The sequence below is a fragment of the Anomaloglossus baeobatrachus genome, chromosome 2, assembly GCF_048569485.1.
Source record: "Anomaloglossus baeobatrachus isolate aAnoBae1 chromosome 2, aAnoBae1.hap1, whole genome shotgun sequence".
Classification (NCBI taxonomy): domain Eukaryota; kingdom Metazoa; phylum Chordata; class Amphibia; order Anura; family Aromobatidae; genus Anomaloglossus; species Anomaloglossus baeobatrachus.
In genome coordinates, this window is record NC_134354.1 from 626,853,254 (window position 1) to 626,873,289 (window position 20,036).

The 20,036-nt window shown below is 41.0% G+C and overlaps 1 protein-coding gene across 1 annotated transcript in view; it reads left to right on the forward strand.

The window, feature by feature from the left end:
• The window catches only part of SERP2 (stress associated endoplasmic reticulum protein family member 2), a 55,663-nt gene extending 45,576 nt beyond the window's left edge, over nucleotides 1–10,087 (forward strand). Inside the window, exon 2 of the mRNA XM_075333872.1 lies at nucleotides 9,986–10,087. Within this exon, the coding sequence (XP_075189987.1) occupies nucleotides 9,986–10,087 (102 nt within the window). The remainder of the gene's footprint in view (nucleotides 1–9,985) is intronic.
• The last annotated feature ends 9,949 nt before the right edge of the window (nucleotides 10,088–20,036 follow it).

Consider the following 20,036-nt stretch of genomic DNA (forward strand, 5'->3'; position numbering starts at 1 on the left):
AAATAAAACACTTGCCATAGGCTCCCCCTATATTATGATACCAGCACAGATAAAGCCCACGGCTACAGGCTGCAGCCCTCAGGCAGACGCTTATCTTGGCTGTGTATCAAAATCGGAGGAACCGCATTTTTAAATGATTTAAATAAATAATTTTAAGAAAATGTCATGCAGTCCCTCCCAATTTGATACCCAGCCAAGATAAAGCCAGACAGCTGGGGGTTGGTATTCTCAGGTTGGGGAGACCCAGCCTAAAAACAGCAGCCTGCAGCCGCCCTGGATTGTTGCATCCATTAGATGCGACAAGATCGGCACTTTACCTGGCTCTTCTTGACTGTCCTGGTGCGGTGGCAATCGTGGTAATATAAGAGGTTAATGTCAACCCACAGCTGCCACTAAGTTAGTAAGCATCTATGAGACCCTCCCATCACTAATCTGTAAGTGAAAGTAAATAAACACACCAAAAAAAATACTTTATTTAGAATAAAAAACAAAAAAACACCCTCTTTCACCACTTTAAAAACACCCCTTCAGGTGCGACGTAATCCTCACGAAGTCTCACAAAATTTAGGTCTGCTACAGCTAAAATTACAGCGCGCAGCCAAAGAACAATGACCGCGCGCCGTGACTGCAGAGGAAGAGACTGATCCATGATCAGCGGTGATGTCACCCAGCTATTTGCGGTCACAGGTGGAGGATGTGATGTGACTGCAAATCACCTGAGTGAAGTTACCATTAATCACACGGCTCATTCTCTGCCTGACGCTCACAGAGGGAGGTCAGTTTTCTATGGCCGCACGATATGAGTTCAGCTGTATAGAGCCAGGATTGTTGTGGAACCTCTTGTGGATTATGAAGGACCTGCAGGGGTGTTTTGGAGATTAATAAATTGATGAAAGAGGGTGTTTTTTTGTCTTTTATTCCAAATAAAGGATTTTTTTCTGTTTGTGTTTATTTACTTTCACTAACAGATTAGTGATGGGGGTATCTCATAGACATCTGCCATTACTAATCTAGGACTTAGTGACAGCTGTGGGCTGCTACTAATCCCTTATATTACCCTGATTTCCACTACATCAGGGCAATCGGGAAGAGCTGGGTAAAGCACTGGGCTTGTCGTATCTAATGGCTACTATTATTAGGCTGGGTTTCCCCATCCTGAGAATACCGGCCCCCAGCCCACACACCGTTTTTTACAATTATTTATTTAAATTTAAAAAAAACACACGTGGTTCCTCTTATTTTGATACACAGCCAAGATAAGTGCACGGCTGTGGGTTGTGATTGGTTGCAGTCAGACGCTGTCACACAGGCTGTGGGCGTGTATGACAGCAACCAGTCACAGAAGCCAGGATGGCTGGTGGGTTGGTAAAGCAGGGAAAGAAGTGCATATGGAAGAACAATAATGAGCATCCGAGGAAGTGAAGCAGAGGCAGCGGGAGCAGTGTATAGCCATGCCGGAGCCTCGGTAAGTATGAAGCACTTGCTTAATTCTTTTCTTTATTTTTCCTTTTTTTTTGTTTCATTTCCTCAGTGCTGGATCCGGATCAATACCCGAAATCCCAGGCCTGGGTCCAGCACCCGGGTACCTTTGAAACCGCGCGGAGCCAGACTTTTACAGTCCGGGTCTGCCCATCACTAATTACTACTGTAGAAGCTATGTAAAAAAATGAATTACTTAGCACACAAATTGCACAATTCATGAGAGCACAGGAGCCATTGACAAGGAATACCGCTTTTCTGGGACCCTAACCTTATATGCCTCGATTCGGGCTAAAAGCCTATAATTTGAAGGGCAGACAGGATCAAGCTCTAATTAAAAATGTCCTAAACTGTTGGGCTGGATCCTGCCTTTAAAATTGTAGGCTTTCAGGCTGGATAGAGGCATATAAGCTTAGGGTCCCAACAATGATATTGGTCAATGGATTGGCCAATTTGTGCTCTAAGTACGACAGTTTTTATAGAAGTAATGCATTTCCAAGTGCAGCTGCATTTTTTTTGGTTATTTTGACTAGTTGTCTCGGCTTGTACCTGTTCACACTTGTCTTATTCTTGGAGGTGTTGGTCTGTTTTTTGATATTTATAGTATACTTCCTTCTGAACGAACACTTCACTTATCAGTCTAGGACATTTTTAATTAGAGCTGGATTCTGCCTGCCCTCAAAAATGTAGGCTTTCAGCCCCGGTAGAGGCATGTAAGGTTCAGGTCCCAACAAAGGGATACACCTCGTCTCTGGCTGTTGGGCTCTCATTAATTGGCCAATTTGTATGCTACAGTTAGGTCCAGAAATATTTGGACAGTGACACAATTTTCGCGAGTTGGGCTCTGCATGCCACCACATTGGATTTGAAATGAAACCTCTACAACAGAATTCAAGTGCAGATTGTAATGTTTAATTTGAATGTTTGAACAAAAATATCTGATAGAAATTGTAGGAATTGTACACATTTCTTTACAAACACTCCACATTTTAAGAGGTCAAAAGTAATTGGACAAATAAACCAAACCCAAACAAAATATTTTTATTTTCAATATTTTGTTGCGAATCCTTTGGAGGCAATCACTGCCTTAAGTCTGGAACCCATGGACATCACCAAACGCTGGGTTTCCTCCTTCTTAATGCTTTGCCAGGCTTTTACAGCCGCAGCCTTCAGGTCTTGCTTGTTTGTGGGTCTTTCCGTCTTAAGTCTGGATTTGAGCAAGTGAAATGCATGCTCAATTGGGTTAAGATCTGGTGATTGACTTGGCCATTGCAGAATGTTCCACTTTTTTGCACTCATGAACTCCTGGGTAGCTTTGGCTGTATGCTTGGGGTCATTGTCCATCTGTACTATGAAGCGCCGTCCGATCAACTTTGCGGCATTTGGCTGAATCTGGGGTGAAAGTATATCCCGGTACACTTCAGAATTAATCCAGCTACCCTTGTCTGCTGTTATGTCATCAATAAACACAAGTGACCCAGTGCCATTGAAAGCCATGCATGCCCATGCCATCACGTTGCCTCCACCATGTTTTACAGAGGATGTGGTGTGCCTTGGATCATGTGCCGTTCCCTTTCTTCTCGAAACTTTTTTCTTCCCATCATTCTGGTACAGGTTGATCTTTGTCTCATCTGTCCATAGAATACTTTTCCAGAACTGAGCTGGCTTCATGAGGTGTTTTTCAGCAAATTTAACTCTGGCCTGTCTATTTTTGGAATTGATGAATGGTTTGCATCTAGATGTGAACCCTTTATATTTACTTTCATGGAGTCTTCTCTTTACTGTTGACTTAGAGACAGATACACCTACTTCACTGAGAGTGTTCTGGACTTCAGTTGATGTTGTGAACGGGTTCTTCTTCACCAAAGAAAGTATGCGGCGATCATCCACCACTGTTGTCATCCGTGGACGCCCAGGCCTTTTTGAGTTCCCAAGCTCACCAGTCAATTCCTTTTTTCTCAGAATGTACCCGACTGTTGATTTTGCTACTCCAAGCATGTCTGCTATCTCTCTGATGGATTTTTTCTTTTTTTTCAGCCTCAGGATGTTCTGCTTCACCTCAATTGAGAGTTCCTTAGACCGCATGTTGTCTGGTCACAGCAACAGCTTCCAAATGCAAAACCACACACCTGTAATCAACCCCAGACCTTTTAACTACTTCATTGATTACAGGTTAATGAGGGAGACGCCTTCAGAGTTAATTGCAGCCCTTAGAGTCCCTTGTCCAATTACTTTTGGTCCCTTGAAAAAGAGGAGGCTATGCATTACAGAGCTATGATTCCTAAACCCTTTCTCCGATTTGGATGTGAAAACTCTCATATTGCAGCTGGGAGTGTGCACTTTCAGCCCATATTATATATATAATTGTATTTCTGAACATGTTTTTGTAAACAGCTAAAATAACAAAACTTGTGTCACTGTCCAAATATTTCTGGACCTAACTGTATGTACCTCATTTTTTATCATACTTTCTTTAGCAGTAATACAATTCCAATTTATATTCAATGTTTTCGTATTATAGCATTTGAGAGTGCAGCTGCATTTTTTTGTTATATTGACTAGTTGTCTCAGCTTGCATATATTCACAGCTTTAATATTCTTGGAGATGCTGATCAGTTTTATTTTATATTTGTACAAACATAATTGAATCCAGGAAGCATTGGAGCAGGTTAAAATCCTGCATTCTTCCAGTTGCAGAACCAGCTGTCAATTTAACAAACGGCTTGAGTGAACCAGTTGAATCCCATTCCTGAGTATAAGTCCTTAACCATTTTCAAAATACATTTGTGTACAAGAACTATTAGCCTGTGTTTCATTTAACTAACTATACAAACAAGTCATGAGATGAGCAAATTCCACAGAGAGAACACCTGTGGCAATCCACGTACAACACTGAGATCCTGAAACATGAAACATTAAACCTGGCTAGGTTATTTAAGGACTGCAGTTAAGAAACATAGATTAAAAGGTGCCCAAATTCATTAGTCTTCGGTTGGTTGATCCCGCTCAGTCCTTTTGTTCTCTGGAAAGATCAGCTTACTCATCTTTTCCCATTGACAACATATATACATGTTGAGCAAAACCAAGTAGGAAAGTGTATGGGGAGGTTGGGAAGAATAGCTGCTGACAAATAGATGTTGAAATTTTATTGTCAACTAAAGGGAGCTGTAATGGCATACTGTTTATTATTACCCATCTTTCTCAAAGATGACCATACATGTTTGTCTAAAGTAGATCTAAATGGAATATTTAATTCAAAACGATCATTGATTGAGTGAAATTCAACAATGATCAACCATTTTGGGGAACTAATGCCAGACTGCCATAGACTGCAAAAATGTCAGCTGTTTATAAAATTGTCATTCTACAGTCAATAGTCAATAAAAGATTTTTCTGGAAACATTTCTGGAAAGTTCCTTTATCTGGTGTTGAACACATTTAAGCTAATTTTAAACATTTTGTAATGACTAACTTAAGGCCGCTTTACACGCTATGATTTATTTGACGATATGTTGTCAGGGTCACGGTTTTCGTGATGCACTTCCGTCATCATTAGCGACGTCGTTGCGTGTGACACCTACTACGTGCGACTCCGAACGATCGCAAATAGGGTGAAAATCGTTGATCATTCACACGTCGTTCAGTTTCAAAATATTGTTCGTCATTTGGAACGCAGCAGACATATTGCTACGTTTGACACCCTGCCAACGACGAACAACATCCACACGACCACCTTGTTCAAACAATATATTGCTGAACGATGTAGCGTCGTTTGTGAGATGTGTACGTGTGACCGCTACGAAACGACCTATGAGTGATCTTGGCAAATCGTAACAACGATATGGGCGTGTCACATCGCTAACAAGATTGCTAGCGATATCGTTGTGTGTAAAGCAGCCTTTAGACTAAAATATCTATGGCTGTATCAACATTATCAAGCAATTGTCCTTCCAATGGTTGCTTAAAGATCAACCATCTTTTTTGTCTATCTATTTATGTGTATGGCAACTTTAATCATCAAAATTCTGTATTGTTTAAATCAGTTTTTTGTGCTACCCTTAATGACAAATGACGTGCAATGCACGTCATAAATTATATCTCTGCCTTTGATGTGATCTTGCAATCTGAACCCACATCTTTCCATGCAGATGAAGATTGAATCATTCAGCCTTCATCTACCTCTAACAGCTGCGGGTGGAGTCCAATCTATCAAAATCCAATCTAAAAGTCCAATCTATCAAAATATAAAACAAAGTATGCAATTTATAAACAGTGTGACGAGAAAAAAAATCAAAATGACAGAATTAAAGTTTTTCAGCAGCTGCAACAACAGAAAAGAATGTAATAATAGGTGAATAAATAACACGTATACTGTAAAATAATATAACAAAAACATTAAATCGGGGAGCAAAAATCAAGACCTCACACAACTCCATATCCCCAAAATTGAAAATGTTATGGACCTTGGAAAGTCATAAAACAAGCAAGATTTTTTTATTTTTTTTTTCAAAATTTCCAAATATTTTTTCACTACTTAAATAAAAAAAACTGTATATGTGAGGGTGAGGAATATGTAATATCCATACATGCCAGTCCACCTGCCAATCATACATATTTCCACACATCCTGACCTGCATCTAGAGGTCACCCTTTTCAGGTTGAAATCCAATACCTCCATTCTGGACAAAATGATAAGGAGTGAAAGTTACTTATAGTGAGGAAGAAGCCCAGAAGCCCCTGGTGACAAAAGTAATTCAGTTAGGGAAGTGGGTAGGTGATTGTCAGTTCCAGAGAAGCTTCAAAGGGGACCTGCAGACAGACAGGCGCCCAGGTAAAAAATATAAAATTGGGGTGTGCATAACTTCCACAAATATGGCAGGCATATTTCTGGTCTCAGGACAGAAGGACGCACGTCACACATATTTTACCTTAATTGAGGGATGTGCATAACACATCATAATTAATAACTAGCTTCTGGAACACAATAAATACATCATGTTTCCTAGCTATGGATAACTAAAGTCATAATAGAAAAAACATGATGGTAATATCTTAGACGTGGGACGCTCAGAGGTGGAGATGTGAGGAAAGCTGCCATTTCATAATTCTCTGGAACCTGAAGGCACATCCCATGTCCAGCTCTATCATAGGTCACCAGGTGGGCTGTATGTGGGAGGTACATGTATTATTAAAAACCAAAACGGACATTTTGGAGGCATTGTTCTCAGGGACGTCATGTCCAGCAAAATTGTGGGGAGTACCAAGGATACTATTGGCTCCACAGCACATCCCATGTACAGAGCCAGCACAAGGCCTCGTCACAAGGAAAGGGTAACTAATTTATATGTACATCTGCTTACACACCTATATTTTACTTTTATCTGCATTTCTGATCATTAATTATCTCTGGAAATTTCTCATGTATATATTGTTTTATTTAGAGTGCCTTGAAATATATAATTTAATCCTGGGTTGCTCTTTTATCTCGAGCCATGAATCCCATGACCATGTGCTCGGTTTAATATTACATGCTACCTGGGCTGGTTTCTGGCCCGATATAATCCTCCTAACGGACCTGGCTTATATCTAACATATCTAACGAGGAACTGGTGGCAAACTACTGGGTTGGTAGAGCCCTGTTTCACTGGGGCTAGTGGAAAGAGTGTGTCAGCCTGTCAGGGTTGTGAGTAAGTGGGGTGGCGCGCCGGAGGTTGAGTGGCCACTCTGTCTCCCACCCCATGCCTCCATGTACCCACGTGGACAGGGGGTGTCAGTGTAACATTGCGCCAAGATGACTTTACGTACCCCTTGGGGTGCGGAACGTCACTTTTTGGTGGAAGTGATGAGGCCGTATTGCGTGGCTCTTACATATTAGAGACGTCAGGGCAGGGCTGCAAGGTGCAGTTTTGTCACAGATTGGTGGCAGCGGTTGGATGTCTGCATGACACCCCTGGCTGTCACAGTATGGTATCTACATAATTGTACTGACACGGGAAATCATACTGTTAGGTCAGTTTTATGGTACAATGAGTATTCTAAATAAAAAACCCAAAAAACAATTGCAGAATTTCACTTTTTTTTGCTATTTCACCACACTTGGAATTTTTTACCTGCTTCACATTACATCATGTGATAAAATAGATTGTTTTATTCAAACATCCAATTCATCCCAAAAAACAAGCCCTCACACCACTATATGGACAGAAAAATAAAAACGTTATGGCTCTTGGAATAAGGGGAAGGAAAAGCAAAAATAATCGTCCGATCCTTAAGGAGATCTTATTGTGTAAAAATCTCTGGCAATGTATTTTTTTTTTTACATGTCACAATCTATACTAAAAATAATAGAAACAAATTTTGCAATTTTCACACTAGCCATTGGGGAAATTTTAGACTTAAGCGGGCTTTACACGCTACAATTTATCTAACGATGTCTCGGCGGGGTCACGTCGTAAGTGACGCACATCCGGCATCGTTAGTGACGTAGCTGCATGTGACACCTATGTGCGATTCGGATTGAACGAAAAACCGTTGATTGCATACACGTCGTTCAAAAGCTAAAAATTGAACGCCCGATTGTTCAATGTTCCCGAGGCAGCACACATCGCAGTGTGTGACACCTCGGGAACGATGAACACATCTTACCTGCGTCCCGCCGGCAATGCGGAAGGAAGGAGGTGGGCGGGATGTTTATGTCCCGCTCCTCTCCGCCCCTCCGCTTCTATTGGCCTGCCGCTGTTTGACGTCGCTGTGACGCCGAACGTCCCTCCCCCTTCAGGAAGTGGATGTTCACCGCCCACAGCGAGGTCGTATGGAAGGTAAGTACGTGTGACGGCTTTTAATTGTTTGTGCGACACGGGCAACAAATTGAACGTGCCGCACATACGATGGGGGCGTGTCACATCGCATACGAGATCGCATGTCTAATTGTAAGGTGTAAAGCAGCCTTTAATCATTCTATTGTGTCAGGAAACAACACATGTACATAGTCACAATCCTGACCGAATCTTTTGTATTGAAGTGTAAAGGGAGCTTTACACGCAGTGACATTGCTAGCGATGACGCTCGTGAAAGCATCCGCCCCCGTCGTTTGTGAGTCACGGGCTAATCACTGTCTGTGGTGCACAATATCGCTGGGAGCCGTCACACGTACTTACCTGCCTAGCGATGTCACCGTGACGCCGCACAAACCGCCCCCTTAGAAAAGAGGCTGTTTGCTGGCCGGCAAACAGCCTCTTTTCTAAGGGTGAAATATAAAAACTGCTTTTAAGAGAAAAGGGTTAAATGCTGCGCTAAAAACCACAGATCCAGGATGTATGGTGAATTCCTTTTTCTTTATTTTCACAGGTCAACGTGTTTCAAAGACATCTCCGTCTTCTTCATCAGGACAAACATAAAAGGAACGGCATCCTTTTATGTTTGTCCTGATGAAGAAGACTGAGATGTCTTTGAAACACGTTGACCTGTGAAAATAAAGAAAAAGGAATTCACCATACATCCTGGATCTGTGGTTTTTAGCGCAGCATTTAACCCGTTTTCTCTTAAAACCAGTTTTTATATTTCACCGCTTGCATCGGGGCTGCTGCTTACCACCTTTCTATTCCTAATTTACCTTTAAGGAGTTGTGCCTGTCACAACTACAACAGGTGAGCACCTGTCCCATTCCCTGCGTTAACCCTATATCGGGTAAAACCCTATGTGCGCTTCTTTTCCACATTTTCTCAGCTATCTATTTTAAGGGGGCGATTTGTGCGGTGTCACATCGACATCACACGGCAGGCGTCCAATTGAAGTGGAGGGGCGGAGAGCAGCCGCAGAAAGTCATGCCCACCTCGTTGCCGGAGGATGCATGTACGGTGTTGATCGTCGTTCCTGGGGTGTCACACGTAGCGATGTGTGCTGCCTCAGGAACGATGAACAACCTGCGTCCTGCACGAGCAATGACATTTGGGAAATGGACGACGTGTCAACAATCAACGATTTGGTGAGTATTTTACATCGTTAGTGGTCGTTTGTACGTGTCACACACAATGATGTCGCTGGGGTACGGTTGCGTGTAACGGGGCCTTTAAACCTTGTGCTCTCCTATTGTGATTGATGGGTCCTATGTTATCAGCTGTTTATAGAAGTGCTATCTGTCATTGTAATCCTGCGTCTGATAATAAGTAGCCATGGCCCAGTGGAGAGTGTGAAAATTACAAAATTATTAATTTACTATTTTGATAAAGTAAAGATCATAATATGAAAACCATTGCCCAATTAAAGTAATAATACATTTTTAGGACCACTTTTTAGAAGTGGAAAACGCCTTAAAAAAAGGTCAATAATTTCACACAAAAGACCAATTACCATTAATGGTCTACTTACTCTTGTATATTACTGTTAGAGAAGCTATTCATTACACACATAATAGTAGTTTTTTTATTCACAACTTGTAGAATTTGAGTGTAAAAATTGTATTTCTCCGAAAAATAAAAAGCATACATTCTTTTTTTCCAAATTATAGAGACCACAAGAAGAGAAATATCCTGTAGGACCTTGGCTACTGGCATTGTTTGTGTTTGTTGTCTGTGGATCAGGTATGAACTTAAAGGAAATACAGACTTAAGAACATTAAATTAGTATGAGCTGTCAGTGACTTTTCCCTTTCCTAAAATTATTGTATTTTTGAGTGCATATGTCTAATGAGAATAAGATGTAGATTTGCCATATGGAACATTGGATGTTTCCTACCTGTAGGCTGCATTTGTTACCATATACTAGTGACGACTGAATCTTCTGAAATTTGAATTCACTAGGTTTGTCGAGTTTGCTTGGAAAATTTGCCAAGTAGAAAATCTATGTGCCTTGAATTGAAAGTACTCCAAAGCCTCCAGTTGCTCAGAAAAAAACAAGACGTTCTAAGGTCCCCTAAGGCTGTATCCAGCCTTTATTTATTTAACACAGACAGACTTAAGGGCACTTTACACTATCGCTATCGATATCACTAGCGAGCGTACCCGCCCCCGTCGGTTGTGCGTCACGGGCAAATCGCTGCCCGTGGTGCACAACATCGCTTACACCCATCACCCGGACTTACTTTCCCTGTGACATCGCTGTGGCTGGCGAACCACCTCCTTTCTAAGGGGGTGGTTCGTGCGGCGTCACAGCGACATTACACGGCAGCCGTCCAATAGAAGCGGAGGGGCAGAGATGAGCGGGCGGAATATCCCGCCCACCTCCATTCCTTCCTCATTGCCGATGGACGCAGGTAAGGTGAGGTTCCTCATTCCTGTGGTGTCACACATAGCGATGTGTGATGCCGCAGGAATGACGAACAACCAGCGGCATGCACCACCAACGATATTATGAAAAGGAGCGACGTGTCAACGATCAACGATTTTTGACGTTTTTGCGATCGTTGATCGTCACTCCTAGGTGTCACACGCTGTGATGTTGCTAACGACGCCGGATGTGCGTCACTAACGACGTGACCCCGACGATATATCGTTAGCGATGTCGCAGCGTGTAAAGCACCCTTTAGGCTTTATTCACATACCTGTGTGACACATCCTAGTGCTGTCAGCTATTTCTTTGACAGCACACTGACCCATAGAGCTTCACTGTGCAATTCAGACATCAGTTTTAAAAATCGATTTATGTCTCCAGTCCACGAGATTCAGAGCTTGTGCTATTCTCGTCTGTTTTGCAGATCTGACTTGATCATTAAATTCTATACTGATCCATGCAAAATGGATGACATACTAAAGACATGGTTTGTACTTCAGAGTTCCATCTGAGATTCATCCATTTTTAACGGATACATTTTTAAGAGTCAGTAGATAAGAAAAAACTACAGACATTGTTCTTGCATCAGTGAAAAAAAATGAGAAAAAACCTGGAAGAAACCAGGATGGATTTAGGATGACACAATAGAAAAAAAAAATTGGTACTTTGTCCAACTCTGACGGTTACATGCACACATGTGTAAATGTAGCCTGTGATGTCAGTGAGTGATATTATATATATATATATATATATATATATATGTATATAAAATTTATATTTATATAGAAAAGCACAATTGATACTTCCCCTCCCCCCACCTGCAAAGAAAAGAAAACAAAAAAGCTAGGTAAACTAAAAGGAAGAGAAAACAAAGGCAACAGGTTGCAACCACTATTATCGGTGTGGTGTTTGTGGATGTGAAATTACACTATTAAAACAACTGCTCAGTTATTTATTTTCTTTCAGCAATATTGGTGGCCTGCTTCTGCATACGTATAAAAAAAGTGTAATGGAATTGCAGCAGCACTGATCAAGCAAGCAGCAGCAGACAGCTTATGTGTGCTTTTCTTCCCCTACCACACAGACTTCATCTGCTCCATGGGGTTCCAATGGTAGAAATGTTAAATGACCCCTCTCTGGGACTTCTAGTGTTAAACTGATAGGACTTGATTTGGAAAGGCACACACCTGTCTATACAAGACCTCACAATGCATATCAGGCCAAATGAGAATCATGAAGTCAAAGGAACTTCCCAAGGAGCTGAGAGAGAGAATTGTGGCAAAACACTGATCTGGCCACGGTTACAAAAGAATTTCTGCAGTACTCAAGCTTGTAAGAGCACAATGGCCTCCATAATCCTTAAATGGAAGACGTTTGGAACCACCAGAACTCTTCCTGGACCTGCCCATCCAGCCAAACTTAGCAATCATGGGAGAAGAGCCTTGGTAAGAGAGGTAAAGAAGAACCCCAATATCACTGTGGCTGAGCTCTAGAGATGCAGTAGGGAGATGGGAAGAAGTTCCATAATGTCAACTATCACTGCAGCCCTCCACCAGTCAGGCCTGTACAACAGAATGGCCCAATGGAAGCCTCTCCTTAGTGCAAGACATATGAAAGCCCGCAAAGAGTTTGCAAAAAAACACATGAAGGACTCCCAGACTATGATAAATAGGATTCTCTGGTCTGATGAGACGAAGATAGAACTTTTTGGTGATAATTCTAAGTGGTATGTGGGGAGAAAACCAGGCACTGCTCATCACCACCAAATACAATCCCAATAGTGAAACATGGTGGTGGCAGCATCATGCTATGGGTTTGTTTTTTTCCAGCTGCAGGGACAGGATGACTGGTTGCAATTGAAGAAAAGATGAATGTGGTCAAGTACAGAGATATCCTGGAAGAAAACCTCTTCCAGAGTGCCTTGGACTTCAGACTTGGCTGAAGGTTCACCTTCCAACAACACAATGACCATAAGCACACAGCTAAAATAACAAAGAAGTGGCTTCAGCACAACTCTGTGACCATTCTTGACTGGCCCAGTCAGAGCCCTGATCTAAACCCAATTGAGCATCTCTGGAGAGATCTGAAAATGGCTGTCCACCAACGTTCACCATCCAACCTGACGGAACTGGAGAGGATCTGCAAGGAAGAATGGCAGAGGATTCCCAAATCTAGGTGTGAAAAACTTATTGCATCATTCCCAAGAAGACTCATGGCTGTACTAGCTCAAAAAGGTGCTTCTACTCAATACTGAGCAAAGGGTCTGAATAATGACCATGTGATATTTCAGTTTTTCTTGTTTAATACATTTGCAAAAATTTCTACATTTCTGTTTTTTTTTCTGTCAAGATGGGGTGCAGAGTGTACATTAATGAGAGAAAAAAAATGAACTTTTTTGAATTTTAGCAAATGGCTGCAATGAAACAAAGAGTCAAAAGTTTAAAGGGGTCTGAATACTTTCCATACCCACTGCATATCCAATGTGGTAATTCCAGAGATTGACTAAGAGCTAGACGTTCGAAACGCGTCCTCTGTTTTGGACTTGTTTGTGACCTATATGGACTTTTTTAATTATAATTATTAAATAAAATCGTATTTTTATACTAATATTTTCTGGACCTTGTTGCTGGAATTACCTCCTTGGATATGTAGTCTCAAGTTTTTGCCAACTTTACCTTCCCTGCATGGTCCTTATTTAGTGGTCTTCCTGGATCAGGTGAGCTGGATTACACTCTTTTTTTCCGTACCCAATGTATGTGATAGCTGCAAGTCCGTGCAGCTGTGTTCTAAGATGTGATCCTTCTCTGGCTGATGCAATTGTCTACAATGTGTAAAATTGATTGGGCTATTTTAGGTGATGCACACAATGCAAATTGTTCGAATGTGCAGATTTCATCAAATTCTTCAAAATTGAACACAAATTTAATTTAACTATAATTAACTTGCCAATTTTTACTGTATATATTTGACTACAGAATTATGATTATGGCGGACTTACTACTTCTGTAGGAATGTCTATGTATAGCACTGCTAAATCTGGTGATGATAATACCATTATCCTATAATATATCCTATTTGGTTTTTGAAATTGATCTGCTGAACATCACAGGTCATTATAACAACATTAATTGTGTTATGTATAACAAGAAGAAGATTTGACATTTTTATTTACTCTTCATATTCAGTGAAAATGAGCAATGAAATCATATGGATAAAGCCACCAACACTATAGATAGTAAGCAAGATCCAACAACTGTAGAAAAAAAAAGACGTTGACCATCCAAAACTCATACAATTATCTATTTTGACAAAGCAAAAATTTACAAAACTGAACACAATGTTTTTAAATAACATTCTTATCAGACTGTATGAAGCCACCTACCATCTCACCGCAAATCTCTTAATGGGACCCTAGACTTTAATCCCTTCACAACCTAGGACGTATACATGTACGTCCTAGGTCGTCTACCCCGACTGATCTGATAAGCAAACATGTGCGGCTAACAGAGAACCACCCGCGTCTTTTAACCCTTACATTGCGCTGTCAAACTCTGATGCACTGCGGTGGGGATCGCGCTGTTACCCGCCACCATCAGCAGCAATGTGATGCAATCTCAGGCACCAAAGGATTGACATGGCAGCGCAGGGCCAGCTAATGACCCCTGTCACTGCCATGACTCACTTCCTGTGAATGCCGGCACTCACAGAAGAACAGCATTTCTGCTGCTCAGAGCAATGCTGAAGTATTGCTCTGATCAGCACAAGTGACACACTGTGCAGTGATAAAGTTACTAAATATATATATATATATATATATATAAATGCTCCATCAATGCTCCATCAATCAAAAAAAATTAATCTAATCGGTACACAGTGCATCAAGAAAAAAAATTCCAACGCCAAAACTACAGTTTTTCGGTCTCCGCAACATTGTATTAAAATGCAATAACAGGCGATCAAAACATTGCATCTACCCAAAAATGGTATAATTAAAAATGCCAGCTCAAGACACAAAAAGTAAGCCATCACCGTGTCCCAGATGCCAAAAAATGAGAATGTTACAGGTCTCAGAAAATGTTGACAAAAGCGCAAGATAGATAAAAGTAAAACTATAGATGTTTTGGCATCTATGAACTCATACTGACCTGGGGAATCATAATGCCAGGTCAGGTTTTCAAAATAGTGATCATCATAAATAAGAAAAAAACAAAAACAAAACAATCGCGCAATTGCCCTTTTTTTTTTTTGCAATTTCACTGCACTTGGAATGTTTTTCCCATTTTTCAGTACAATATGGGGCAGAATGAATGGTGTCGTTCAAAAGTATAACTCATACTGCAAAAAATCAAGCCCTCATATGGCTATATGGACTAAAAAATTTAAAAAATATGGCTCTTGGAAGAAGGGGAGGGAAAAAGGAAAAAACAAAAAAAAAGGAAAGTCTCCAGGGAGTGAAGGGATTAAATATAGGGCTACCACCGCATAAGTGAAACTACATCAGCAGGGAGTGCGACACAGACACCCAACTGCACCCATGCTGCCAGCAAAGCCTCCATTGCTCCACATCACACCACCCAACAGGCACAACACCACAGCAATAATGGCCACCACACAGAGCCCATATCAAGTCATAGTTTTTACATTGATAGGAGAATGCAAGAGGGGTCCTGACTGTTTTGGTCTCTGCTTTCTATCGGAGACCATTTGGAAGTTGAGATTTTAGCTCCTTTAACTGGTGCTGGTAATGTGTCACAGCCATAGTTCCTGTGCCTGTGAGGTATTGTAACCTGGAGATGTGGAGTCTTTGCCTTGAAGCATAGGTGCCATGGGGCATTGGGTCGCTCCCCCTTTTGATATGGTACCACTTTGACACTGTATCTTTATGGTTAGGGACCCACTAATAGATTCACCATGACATGGTAGTAGTGCTCATACAGTCTAATCATAATATTAACTAAGATTCCCATGTTCAGTTTTGTACACATTCCATTGTACACAATGTATGGGTTTTGGATATGCAGTCCACATCTTTTTTTTTTTCTAGTTAGAACGCAATAGATAGAAAGACATAAATGAGGAAAAAAAGGAATGTGTGAAATTTATCCCGTGTGTAACTGGTTTAAAGAATTTAACCAATAACAGACAAAAAGGTCAATAAACTAAACAATGGAAATCTAAATATCCTCATTGGATAGTGTACACCTTTAATTGAGTATTTGGTCTTAAGGTGGCTTTACACACTGCAACATCGCAAACGACATCGCTGTAACGTCACCGGTTTTGTGACGTTACAGCGACCTCCCCAGCGACATTGCAGTGTGTGAAACACATCAGCGACCTGGCCCCTGCTGTGAAGTTGTGATCGCTACAAATCGTTCAGGACCACTCTTAGGTCCTTTGTTTCCCGCTGTGCAGCATGCATCGCTAGAAAGTTTCAGTGTGTAAAGGGGACTTTACAGCGACTTCCCTTTCAAAAAGCTGCTTTACAACGTCCCCAACAACCAGCTAGGTCACTCTGCAGGTCCGGATCGCTGTTGCGTTGTTGGCCAGGTCTGCCTGTTTGACAGCTCACCAGAGACTTTGTAGCGATCCCGGCCAGGTTGGGATCGCTGGTGGGATCGCTAGAAAGTTTCAGTGTGTAAACCCAGCTTTAGAGTAAGGGTAGCAGATCATAGTGATCTATGGTAGGTCCAAATATTTTGCTAACAGTCAGCACTAGACATGAATGAATCAGGCAAAATTAAAAGTCGCCCGTTCGCTTGTTTTTTCCCCAGGAAATTGGATTAATGGAGAAGTTATTCTCTGCAAATATAATGTCACTCATTATGCTCTGGAGTTTTTTAATAAACGTAATGTGTAAAAAATAATGATAATGCTTATACCGGCGTCACCTCTCCTCCCGCTCCTCACTGTCACCTGTCTAGTCCTCAATGTATCTTCAAATTATCACTACTCTCCCTGAAATTCTTAAGTCGCTTACACTGAACCAGGATTTCTGGCTTTGATTGAGCCTAGGAAGATTCTGCGGATGTGCACACTAACACAGAGGCATGCCAGGCTTCATCAAAGCCTTCAGTCTTGACCAAAAATGAAAGGCCTAGGCATTTCAGTGTAAGCGGAAAGCGATCTGAAGATGTAGTAAGGATCTGACATAATGCGGAGGAGACAGAGAGTTGAATCCTTTCGATGGTCTTTACCAATTTGAATATTGGTGGCAAGTGGTCACTAGTTTGCTGAATCTGCTTGGAATCAAATTACAAAAATCTACACTTTGGGGAATGCACATTTTTGTAAAATTTGTGTAGAATTAAATTCCACTCAAATTATTTGTTCATCTCTAGTCAACCACCCTCACAAAGAGCAATAGTCTACCGGACTAGACGAATGGTGGCCTATCAATTCTATGTAGACTAAGGGGATAGAATGTAGATAGACAAATCAGTTTGGTGTTTCCTTTCTTGAGAGTAGCAATAGGTTCATTCCATTTACATTGATGAGAAAAAGGGTAAAAATGTTTTGAACTTTAGATTTTCAGACTCCAAATCTCACCATCCACTACAGCTTTGAGTTTGGAGCTTTGAGAATAGAAAACCGATACGCGTTTCGGAGTGACAACTCCTTACTCTGGTTCAGAGTAAGGAGTTGTCACTCCGAAACGCGTACCAGTTTTTTACCCTGCCATGTAAATTGGATTTTATTATCATGGAAGAAACTTTTTAATCTTTGACAAATAAAGAAAAATATTTTAATTCAGTTGGAACTTGGATGCTGGATCTATTCTTTTTCTATGTCCAGTGATTGCCTGCAGCCCGGTCTGGCTGTTTCCTGATCCCTGCACCATTCCTTTTGGTAGTTCTCCAGGTGGGTGAGCTGGTAATTTTTCTTCTCATTGAGTTTACATGTGGTATAAGCTAAATAAAATGACAGGTCCATGTTACATTACAGTAGACCACTTCCCTGGATAATCTCTAAAACGTTCACAACCTATAACTGCACCAAGGGCTGATTTACCTAATATGTTGTTGCTAAGTTCTTCTACTCTTACTACACGGATGACATCAGTTATGACATGATCATTGCACTATAAAGAGACGTGCTAAATTATAGATTTCCTTGGTATGCTTGATTTCCCCCTAAAAAGAGTTTTGCTTTATTTCATTTTGTAATCTTGTAAGCAATTTGTTTTGTCATCATTAACTATCTATCTATTGACACATCACGTAAGAGTATTCTGTTCGTTTGTAGGTATGTGAGTGCATCATAAATGTGTGGACAATGCCTCCATCCAGGTTATGTTCTCATCAGCATGGAGGAGACGAAGGGAGGGAAGCGTCGGAGATAAGAGGGGGCATCAGGGAATTGTAGCTTGGCAGGCTGCCAAGTCAGCCTAGTTGTTGGGTTTCTGAAAATGAAGTAAACAGGAGAGGCAGGATCATATGATGAAAGAAACAACCTTCATTTATATTTATCCATATATTATAGATAGTAAGAACACTGTTAATATAGTAAAAGAGAGAACAACCCAATAATCATTTATTGTCTTTCTGCACAATCACTAATATATTCTATAAATCAATATACACTGGGTGCAGAATTATTAGGCAAGGTGTATTTTAGAGGATTTTTTATTATTGATCAACAACTATATTCTCAATCAACCCAAAAGACTCATAAATATCAAAGCTTAATATTTTTGGAAGTTGGAGTGGTTTTTTTTTTTAGATTTGGCTATCTTAGGAGGATATCTGTTTGTGTAGGTAACTATTACTGTGCAGAATTATTAGGCAACTTAATAAAAACCAAATATATTCCCATCTCACTTGTTTTTCACCAGGTAAACCAATATAACTGCACACAATTTAGGAATAAACATTTCTGACATTCAAACACAAAAACCCAAAAAATTAAAGACCAATATAGCCACCTTCCTTTATGATAACACTCAACAGCCTACCATCCATAGATTCTGTCAGTTGCTTGATCTGTTTACGATCAACATTGTGTGCAGCAGCCACCACAGCCTCCCAGACACTGTTCCGAGAGGTGTACTGTTTTCCCTCCCTGTAGATCTTACATTTTATGAGGGAACACAGGTTCTCTATGGGGTTCAGATCAGGCGAACAAAGGGTCCATGTCATTATTTTTTCATCTTTTAGACCTTTACTGGCCAGCCACACTGTGGAGTAGTTGGATGCATGTGATGGAGCATTGTCCTGCATGAAAATCATGTTTTTCTTGAATGTTACCGACTTCTTCCTGTAACACTGCTTGAAGAAGTTGTCTTCCAGAAACTGGCAGTAGATCTGGGAGTTGAGATTCACTCCATCCTCAACCCTAAAAAGTCCCACAAGTTCATCTTTGATTATACCATCCCATACCAGTACCCCACCTCCACCTTGCTGGCGTCTGAGTCGGAGTGGAACTCTCTGCCTTTTACTGATCAGCCTCTGGCCCATCCATCTGGCCCATCAAGAGTCACCCATTTCATCAGTCCATAAAACCTTTGAAATATCATTCTTAAGATATTTCTTGGCCCAGTCTTGACATTTTATCTTGTGTTTCTTATTCAAAGGTGGTCGTTTTACAGACTTCATTACCTTGGCCATGTCCCTGAGTATGGCACACCTTGTGCTTTTTGATACTCCAGTAACGTTGCAGCTCTGAAATATGGCCAAACTGGTGGCAAATGGCATCTTGGCAGCTTCACATTTGATTTTCCTCAATTCATAGGCAGTTATTTTGTGCCTTTTTTGCCCAACACGCTTCTTGCGACCCTGTTGGCTATTTGCCATGAAACGCTTGATTGTTCGATGATCACGCTTCAAAAGTTTGGCAATTTCAAGACTGCTGCATCCCTCTGCAAGACATCTCACAGTTTTGGACTTTTCAGAGCTTGTTAAATCTCTCTTCTGACCCATGTTGCCAAAGGAGAGGAAGTTGCCTAATAAGTATGCACACCTTATATAGGGTCTTGATGTCATTACACCACACCCCTCCTCATTACAGAGATGCACATCACCTGATTGACTTAATTGGTAGTTGGCTCTCAAGCCTATACAGCTTGGAGTAGGACAACATGTATAAAAAGTATCATGTGATCAAAATACTCATTTGCCTAATAATTCTGCACACGGTGTGCACTGTGTGAATATGGGAAAAGTAAGGATTTTGACCATATAATCATTTTTATGCAGAATTTCCAAATCCAAGCGGGATAATCTGGAATGCTTATTGAATGAAGCAGATCAGGTGATGTGTGTTTGTGTAATGATGGAGGCTGAGGCCCAAGG